The sequence below is a fragment of the Cyclopterus lumpus genome, chromosome 22 (assembly GCF_009769545.1).
Source record: "Cyclopterus lumpus isolate fCycLum1 chromosome 22, fCycLum1.pri, whole genome shotgun sequence".
Taxonomy (NCBI): domain Eukaryota; kingdom Metazoa; phylum Chordata; class Actinopteri; order Perciformes; family Cyclopteridae; genus Cyclopterus; species Cyclopterus lumpus.
This window is the reverse complement of record NC_046987.1, coordinates 19050498-19060166: the sequence shown is the minus strand read 5'-3', so window position 1 is coordinate 19060166 and position 9669 is coordinate 19050498. Positions and strand designations below refer to the sequence as shown.

Genomic DNA, 9669 nt, shown 5'->3' with positions numbered 1-9669 from the left:
CGACACGCGCACCACCGGGTGGTGGGGGGCGTGAGCGTCGATCGTGACGATGCTCCCGCTGCCGGCGATGCTCCCCGGGTTGCTGCCCGTGCAGCTGTCGCGGTCGGACGGGATGCGGTAGTAGGGCGACTCGGAGCAGTTGGACCCGCCGCCGCCGCCGCCGGAGGAGGAGGAGGAGGAGCCGCCTTCCGACGTCTTCGCGGACGAAGAGACGGCGTGGCCCTGCTGCTTGGACATGGCTATCACCTGGAGGAATGTGCAAAAAAAGGTGAGGAGAGTGATTCAGTGCGGGGACTTTATTACGATAAACACTGTAAAAGGTAATAGTAACATATTCAATATCCCTCACAGACATAATATTGTAAAGTATTCCTTGAAATTGCCTCAGCGCTTGTTGTTCTGTTTTGATTTCACCAACAAACTAAATCATCAGGGGTTTGGAGGCTATTAAATCTCCCCCCCCCCCCCCAAACTGTATTTTCCAAAACTGGCAGCGTGCCACTCGAAAAAAAAAAATCAAAGAATGAAAAATGACTGCTCGAAATAATGTAATTATTGTGATTTGCAGGCACTCGATTTCTCATTTTCTTCCTCACCTGAGTGACCCTCGGCTGGCCGGGCTGCGTGTTGGGAACGCGGGGCGTGGACACGGCGATGGGCCCGGCCCCCGGCTCTTTCCCCCCTCCTCCTCCTCCTCCCCCTCCTCCCTCGGTGAGCGACAGCCACTTGGCGCGGGTCTTGGCACTCTTTGGGGAGACGGGCGGCGGGCGAGAGGCCTCCTCGGGGATGTGAACCAGCGGGGGCGCCACCGCCATCCGGGATCCAGTCGGAGTGGCGCTGCCCTTGTTGGCCTGCACTGTGGGGTAAAGAGACGAAGGCGTCTCCTGCTCTCCCTCTCCCGCTGCTCCTCCTCCTCCTCCTTCCTCCCCTCCGTCCCTCCCGTCGTCCGCCCCGTCCTCCTCGTCCCGTGAGCTCTGGCTGCGCAGCTCCAGCGAGCGCTGACGCCACTCGGACACCAGCTGCCGAGACCTCTGGGAATCGTAGGGCACGTGGAAGGTCATGTGACGCTGCGCGGCGGGCAGCTCGTCCGACGGGGAGATGGGGCTGTTGCCGTTGGCGACGCGGGGCAAGGTGTTGCTGAAGGTCACCATGGTTTCCTTGCCCATGGGGCCGCGGGTCGCCAGGAGCTCCACGTCGGCGCTCGCTCGTTTGAGGGAGGCCAGGGAGGCCTTTTCCCTCCTCACCTTACAGCGAGCCCCGGACCCCAGCCCCGCCCCCAGCCCCGCCCCCAGCTCCTCTCTGCTCTCAGACGCCCGGGGAGTCTTCCTGTACAGGGAGTCGTGGCTCCGCTGGTTCAGCACCCTGAGGCCGTCCTTCGGCTGAGCCGGGGCCAGTTTCTGGGACGGGGGAGCGTCTTCGTCTGATGCTTTGAAGTTTCCCACTGCAAACACAGCCTGACACAGAGATGGGTGGGCGGAGGAGAAACACATGAGGAGATAGAAGTACCCGGCATGTTAAATAAAGACTGAAGCGTGAAAATGTGTTTTCTTTAATCTTTGGGAGGCCACAAAAATAAATGTATATTCCTATTAGCGAGTGCATAAATGAGCATTTCTCCAGCACGATTCACTCTCTCAGAATTCATCCTTTAATGGCAGAAAGAAACGCTCCCCCTCTTAAAATGTGAAAGACGAGAAGAGGGAGAGAGGGAGGAGAAAGGGAGCGTGGAAAAATGGTTTTTTTCTTAAAACGAAGTGTGAAATTGTTCCAGAGGATTCCGATCGGATTATTAATTCTCTCTCCCGTTCCTTCAGTAATAGAAAAAGCTATATATAGAGTCTGCCTGAAAAATAAAAATACTTGGAGATGAAATGCATGAAAGCCACTCGGAGGGGAGAGCGTTTGTTAGCGCAGGCTGTGATCGTGTTAGAATAACACAAAGGAACAATTCAGTCACAGCAAAACAACAAAACCACTTAATTAAAAACATTTTTTTTTAAAACACGGCCACCTACAAACATACGCAAGGTAGTCATTTCACAAACTAAATCGTGAGACGGGAAATCCACTTCAGTTTTATAGGCAAAAAAAAAAGCCAATTATCTTGAAACCAGCGCTATAAATGGGGCCCATTTGATATATTCGGTGTTATTTTTTTCGTCTTCAACTCACCAGGTAGACCCCGATGCCGGCTCCGATGACGTAGCCCACGTAGACGTCTATCGGGTGGCTGCGGTGCTGAGTGATCTGCGTCAGCCCGGCGAGGCCCGCCGCCATGCAGAACCCAAACACCAGCAACGGCTTCAGCAGCTTGGTGGTGCTGCTAATGCTGGCGTTGAAATACATCTGCAGAGAGAGAGAGATGGGGGGGGGGGGGGGGGGGGGGGGGGGGGGCACACATAAATACACCAGCATGTGGATATGTTATTAAGACAATGATTTTCCATTTAGAGGAATGTAGGACACTTGTCATTGTTAATAAGGGAACCATTTGGGGGACTACAGTTAGACGGGAAGATCAATGCACATTTATGTGTGTTAAGGCGTAGCTTAGCTTAGCTTAGCATAAAGATCAGAAGCATAAAGGGAAACTCTCTTGGTTCGCTTCAACTCTTTATTTAAAAAGGCTTGATGTGTCGTTTCTAACCAAGCAAGAAAGAAAAAAAGCGAATAATCATATTTATTTGAAGAGTTCTCTTTCGTGTGACATTACATCGAAAAACGTGTTTTGGTTCCATGGCAACGACACCGCCATTAATTGATTGTCACGGCTGTTTGAAGATAATAAAAGTGTGCTTGTATGAGGTAAACTGGGGTGAATATTGTTAAATTGTAAAAACCGAGTGGGACAGTGAGCAAAAGGGCCACGGGGAAAGGCGTATAGATATAGTTATGTATTGCGCACTTTATTTCGATTACATAAAGTGGAGGACAGCTGAGTGACAGGGGAGCTGGGCTTTGCAGAAATATCCACTTTAACAAGTCGTGAGCATAAACATTTGCAAGAATCTGTCAGACGGGGGACATTTACAATATATTTTATCAAGTGATCAGTGGTCTTTTTTTTTTTTTTATGTGTGAAGAGGAAACAGGTGGAATTATTTAATGTCATTATAACAGAGTATATAAATGTGGTGGGCAGCGTAGAAACAAATATTCAAGAAACATGATCCGACTCAACTTTGCAGCATTTAGATATAACATACTGTAACTGTAGCAACCAAAACAGCTGCTTTCCTCCCTCTCTCTCTCTCTGCCCCCCTCTTTCTCTCTCTCTCTCTCTCTCCAATCAGAAATCGGTCTGGTGAACTTTAATGAGCACACTCTGGGCTCAGTGAGGCAGCAGCGATATGACCAGTAGCCCCCTCCCATAGCCATTTGTGGAGTAGTGTGTGTGTGTGTGTGTGTGTGTGTGTGTTATCTCATAGGAGAATGACAGTGCTACTTTGCTGTACAGTTCACATACTGCTCCTGTCATCACCGGACAACAGAATAGACCAGAATACATTAGGATGTAACAGTGGACATATGACAGTCTCTGTTGTTGTTTTTTATGACACAGTCTCTGTTGTTGTTTTTTATGACAGTCTCTGTTGTTGTTTTTATGACAGTCTCTGTTGTTGTTTTTTATGACACAGTCTCTGTTGTTGTTTTTTATGACAGTCTCTGTTTTTTTTTTATGACACAGTCTCTGTTGTTGTTTTTTATGACACAGTCTCTGTTGTTGTTTTTTATGACAGTCTCTGTTTTTTTTTTTATGACACAGTCTCTGTTGTTGTTTTTTATGACAGTCTCTGTTGTTGTTTTTTATGACAGTCTGTTGTTGTTTATGACATTCTCTGTTGTTGTTTTTTATGACATTCTCTGTTGTTGTTTCTTATGATAGTCTGTTGTTGTTTATGACAGTCTCTGTTTTTTTTTTATGACAGTCATATCGTTGTTTTTTATGACAGTCTCTGTTGTTGTTGTTTATGACATTCTCTGTTGTTGTTTTTTATGACATTCTCTGTTGTTGTTTCTTATGATAGTCTGTTGTTGTTTATGACAGTCTCTGTTGTTGTTTCTTATGACAGTCTGTTGTTGTTTATGACATTCTCTGTTGTTGTTTCTTATGATAGTCTGTTGTTGTTTATGACATTCTCTGTTGTTGTTTCTTATGATAGTCTGTTGTTTTTTATGACATTCTCTGTTGTTGTTTCTTATGACAGTCTGTTGTTGTTTATGACATTCTCTGTTGTTGTTTCTTATGATAGTCTGTTGTTGTTTATGACATTCTCTGTTGTTGTTTCTTATGATAGTCTGTTGTTGTTTATGACATTCTCTGTTGTTGTTTCTTATGACAGTCTGTTGTTGTTTATGACAGTCTCTGTTGTTGTTTTCTATGTGAGATGACTCTTTGGCCTGAGGGCACTGTCGTCTGAAATCCGGATATCTCTCAGTGCGTAAACACCGTGTAACGTAATTGTGATTCATGGATGAAGTGGCGGTGAGCTAGAACTCGTCTGATGTGCAGGAACTAATCGTACGTTGCCGGCGGCTTTATACGTTCATTAATAATAAAGTAGAAGAACATCTGGCCAGTTATCGTGAACACATAATTGAACAGATGCACAAACTCACGTTAAATAAAAGTCTAAGGATCAAAATATGTGGTGCAACATTCTCTTATTTTTACGGGCGCTAAATTAACAAATTCAAACGCACATCCACGAGTTCAGGATTGCCTCCGCGCGGCTCTCAACATGGAGGACACGCACACGAGGACGCACATGTTGGCTGCTGAGGACGCCGTTGCTCCACAACACCGTCACAGAGCAAAACACTTGTTTGCTGCTATATTAATGCTCTGAATTTGTAATTTAGAGCATTAATGTAACACAAAAATATTTTACCGAACTGTAAAACAAAACAGGAATAACTACTTTCAAAGGTTACAGTGAATGAACTGTTCATAAGAGAGAGAGACACACACACAGACACACACACACAAACACAAAAGGGCTTACGGAGATATAGACAGCAGCGAAGCCAGAGAGCGTTGCATGCTGGGACGGAAATGTTTTCCTGGCGGTGGGGGGGAAAAGAGGGAGAAAAGGTTGATAGTTAGGTGTGAAAGAGGGAAAGAGAGATTCATGTTTTCACAGAAAATACACGTGAATAAAGCGGGTTTGTGACGTGTGTTTGTCAAACTGAGCGTCAGTGAACACACAAACAGAACACCGTGGGGCGTTTGCGGCAACATCGATTTACGAGTTTCGAGAATCTGATTTGTTTGTGTTTACTTTCTCCCACTTTCTCGCGCTCCTTCAGGGCGAAAGCTGCTCGTATGTGTGGGTTGAGCTGGTTGGGAGTTCTGCAATCTGAGCTTTATGATTTAAGAGTGAGGATTTGTTTTCTATACCGAGTACATTTCTGGCTGTTCTGTTAAAGGGGCAAGAGTGGGGTTTTTTTGGAGGTTTTTTTTTAGTTTACGTAAGCAGCCTTGCAATGCATTCTGGGTGCAGTGTGGCACGTTTGTAGAAACGGGGCGTTGCGTTGGCCACTCCCCTATTTGCATAAAGTTGAGTTCTGGACTACACAATGCCTCTGTGAAAAAAAATCTTTTAACCATTGTTGATCTATAATTAAAACATATTTAGCAAATATTTTTTTCCCAAATCTATTTTAGAAACACATTTTCCGAAAAATATTTTTTTAGAATATAAGCGAACGGTTCCAAAACGAGTGAAATTCGTCCAATCAGGCGCAGCCAGGAAGAGTTTGCGCGGCTACAGGTGCATCCTGGATGTTTTCCTTCATGTATTTATACACCACGACTGTCCCTCCAATGGGTGAAATAAATAATAAAAACTGGGATGGCATTCCATTGTGTACTGGTTTCCAGTTTCAGAGACGGAGAGCAGCCGTCAATCATCTATCGATTGGGATGTACACCGGGAGCCCGATGCTGGGAGGTGGCACCGTGGACACGTACCAATAGGCATGAGGCATTAGAGGAGAAGACAGAGCGGTTTCGTGCCGCTCTTCTAACTCGTGGCCAGATAGCCAACACGTGGATCATCCAAAATGTTGAACTATCCCTTTAAGACTAAGAAGCTAGAGAATGCATTACGAAAATATGGGTCCTCACAAGTATAGTATAAGTAAAAACATGTGTTTTGCTCCATAAGATTATCCCATTATCAGATATACATCAGCTATATTTAGCAGGAATCTAATGGGAATGTTCAAGGGCATTGTAAGTCCAGTTGTATAAATAATCACATAACTTCACGAAGGAGCACATCATCAATTAGCAAATGTTGTATTATTTATTAAAAAAAAATCCAAATATAACAAGCCACTCTTTCGCTATTTTAAGCTCCTGCAAGCCTCTTCAGGTGCAAATTAATGTTGACGACTCCTCGCCTGTAGTTTGTGCAGCAATTAGGGGCGGTTCCAAAAAAACGACCAAAAGAATTACAGATTACAGAAGACAGATAATATCCTCTGATGCGTCTGCGTGTCTTCACAGGTTTTCTATTCTTTTGCACATTTTGAATCCAGAAGGTTGGATTGCAGTTTTTTTTATATTAATTTTTTTTAAACCGCTCCGCACCTGCGTCTCCTGTGCATTTTTACCTGGCCGACACGATGGCGTATTGGTCTTTCCCCAGGCAGACGTCCCGCGTGACGTAGGCGTTGTTGTCGCACGACACTCCCGGAGCCGTGTAATTGGGCTGGCAGACGGTGAGGAAGAAAGGGGCGTGGTAACCGGTGGCCAATTGGATGACATCTGTCACCAAGGCCGTTGCCAGGAGACCGAACACGTGCACACCTGAGGGACACAGAGAGGTAGATGGTGAGGACGGAAACCCCCCCACCCCCCCCCTTCCCCCGGAGACGTCTTTACCGTGAGCTGTTCACTTATGAACACCTGCAGGGAGGGGGGGGAGGAGGAGGCACTGGATTTGAAGCAACAAACTAGAAGTGACACCTCCAGCCTCCAGTTTGTAACGTTGTCGAGCTTCTTTTATTTATTTTTTACGCACACTCGGCAAGGTGAATTAATTACTCTTTTCACTTCAAAGCTCAAAGTCGGCCCGGAGATATTTCCCATGGAGCGTCGTATTGTGCCCGTTTCTTTTTTTCTTCTTTCTCCAGTCATTTAATTCATGTAATTAGCTTATTTCCTCTTCTTTAAAAAGTGGGATCAAGTCGAGGGGGGGGGGGGGGGGGGGGGGGGGGGGGGGGGGGGCTCGGCTGGTAAATGGGCCAATTTGTCTGATTTCCATGTTAAAAACAACGGCATTTCATTCTTTAACAGAAGTTAAACTCTGTTGTTCGACCCGGAGGAGCGAATGTAAGCTACACGTGGGGACGTGATAATCTCCCACTGACCTTTACTATGAAGGATTAGTCCCAAACCAACACCAAGAGCCATACACCCCCCCCCCCCCCCCCCCTCTAAAGGTTAAAGGTTACATATTTGGACAGTGTTACTACCTCAAAGAAAAAGGGTGAAACTATATATGGTTAAGCTGAAAAAACAAGGGTAAATACCTCAATTCAAACGCACATGCTTCTCACACTCACGCAGTCACCAATTAACTCGGACACGCTTCAGAGAAGCACTTTAAATGCTTTTCATACACGCGTCCTCAGCACCGACTAAATGCACATCTGTGGGAAAATAATGCCGTTGGACGAAACCATGCGGTTAATGAGACCCTCTAAAAAAAACAAAGATGGACCCCGAGGCTGTAGAGCATCGGTAGTCGGACGTACCGACGAAGCGCACGGTTCTGCGTAGGAAGGAGTTGAAGCTGCAGCCGCCGGCGTTGATGCTGCTCTCCGACTTGGGACACGTCTTCAGTTTGGACTGCAAGCAGTACATCAGCCCCTCCCCCATCATGATCTACAGGAACAAGAAGCACGGTGGACAATGTAAAGGCTGCTGAGAGAGAAATCAACAACAACAACAACAACAACAACAAGAGAAAAGAATCAGAGAGGAAAAAAAGAGTAAACGCGCTATTAATGTCTAATATCCACTGGTGTGATTGTGATCTACGGGGAGAGAGAGTGTGAGAATGGAGGCGATGCGTTATCGAATAGAGATCACTTCCAATCTGAGTGATAAATGAGCGTCGGAGAGCAGCAGCGTGTGTGTGTGTGTGTGTGTGTGTATTGATTAGGGAGGGCCTGTGGCGTGCTTGGTGTATTGGAATGTCAGGTGTGTATTTATCAACGTGTCCATTGATTTTGGCATTTCCTGAGGGGGAGATTGAATTTGCTTTGCAGAGAAGCCGTACGTTTGCATATACGTGTGAGCTATGTATTTGTGGAACGCACAAAAAGACCCCCCGAAAAAACCAAGAGACACGTGAGATAACTGATCCTCCGAGATGAGATTTATCCTTCCGACTCCAATATGGGAAGTTTTTGTTTGTTCTTGTAAAGCTTCACCGGGCAACATTTTGACAGAAACAGTGTAAAATAAATGTTCAGTCGACGCTCAGCGACACAACCACGGGGAATTATTTATTATTCATTCAGAAACCCACACAAGTTTCCCTTTTTTTTTCAACTCCCTTTAATCCTCACGTGTGTGTGTGTGTGTGTGTGTGTGTGTGTGCGTGTGTGTCGTGATGTGATGGACTTACGGACGCTGCAGGACCGGCGAAGGCCAAACTGAGCAGCATCAGCAGAGGGATGAGCTCGTCACCCGTCTCCACGTAGGGCATGGACAGGTCACGGTCGTGGCAACGGAAGCCCACGGTCGCCGGGGACAACACATCTGTCAGCTCCAGGAAGTACAGGGACACCAAGGAGGAGAGGACGATGGGGAGCTAGACACACACACACACGCACACGCACGCACACACGCGCGCACACACAAGGACAAAGCAAAGAGTGACTAGCATTTCATATTTGCCTGCAAAGGGGTGATTCATCGAATGGTTTATCTCAACTCCCACGACAACAACCATAACACACACGTTCAAACACAGAGAAGAAGAAGAAAGTGATGACGCCATGAAACATAACTCTGCTTTCAGTAGAGGTCATCCAGGTGCAATTAACATTATTAAAAAAGAAAACGCACGACAGCAGTAGAGCAGAGAGAAGTGATTCATAGCATGTCAAATAAAGGTGATTCGTCGATCTATCGACACGTACCTCTACAAAATAAAAGCACGGCAGCAGCGTCATGCTGTCTTTGGGTTGTTTCTTCTTGGCTTTGTTTTTGGGGGAGGTCATCTTGGGGTGGGACCAGTCGAGGCCTGTCGGGGGCACAGATTGCGAAGATTTTGTGAATTTCAATCGATATTTCTAAAAAGCATTAAAAGAAAAGACCTTCTAACTTCTGCCCGGATCTGATCGGTGGGTTGAAAAAGGTTTTCAAAGGCTGGTTGAAAGGGACAGTTCACCCCAAAAGTAAAATAAATCCATATTCGGCCCCTAACCCGGTTGCTATTGTGAGTTTCATGTAGGAACTATGAAACTGCTCTGTAAGTAAACCGGGTCATGATTACATTACAATGCATTAGTTTGAAGAATGAGACCTCTTGCTATTAAAATGCATTTTTCATATAGTGTTGTGTGTTCATGAGGTGCATTATTAGTGTTTTACAGCCAGACAAACACGTAAAGTCATGGCTATAAATCCTGCAAACGGAATATATT

The 9669-nt window shown here is 45.9% G+C and overlaps 1 protein-coding gene across 1 annotated transcript in view; it reads right to left on the bottom strand.

Annotated features, from left to right (window-relative positions):
- LOC117751616 (phospholipid phosphatase-related protein type 3-like) overlaps window positions 1–9243 on the bottom strand; it is a 10325-nt gene extending 1082 nt beyond the window's left edge. The window contains exons 1-8 of the mRNA XM_034563547.1: window positions 9163–9243; window positions 8646–8831; window positions 7768–7897; window positions 6622–6817; window positions 5007–5064; window positions 2173–2346; window positions 597–1454; window positions 1–246 (exon numbers count right to left, since the gene is read on the bottom strand). The exon at window positions 1–246 is cut by the window's left edge and continues 421 nt beyond it. Of these exons, the coding sequence (XP_034419438.1) occupies window positions 1–246; window positions 597–1454; window positions 2173–2346; window positions 5007–5064; window positions 6622–6817; window positions 7768–7897; window positions 8646–8831; window positions 9163–9243 (1929 nt within the window). The remainder of the gene's footprint in view (window positions 247–596; window positions 1455–2172; window positions 2347–5006; window positions 5065–6621; window positions 6818–7767; window positions 7898–8645; window positions 8832–9162) is intronic.
- Window positions 9244–9669: the final 426 nt, after the last annotated feature.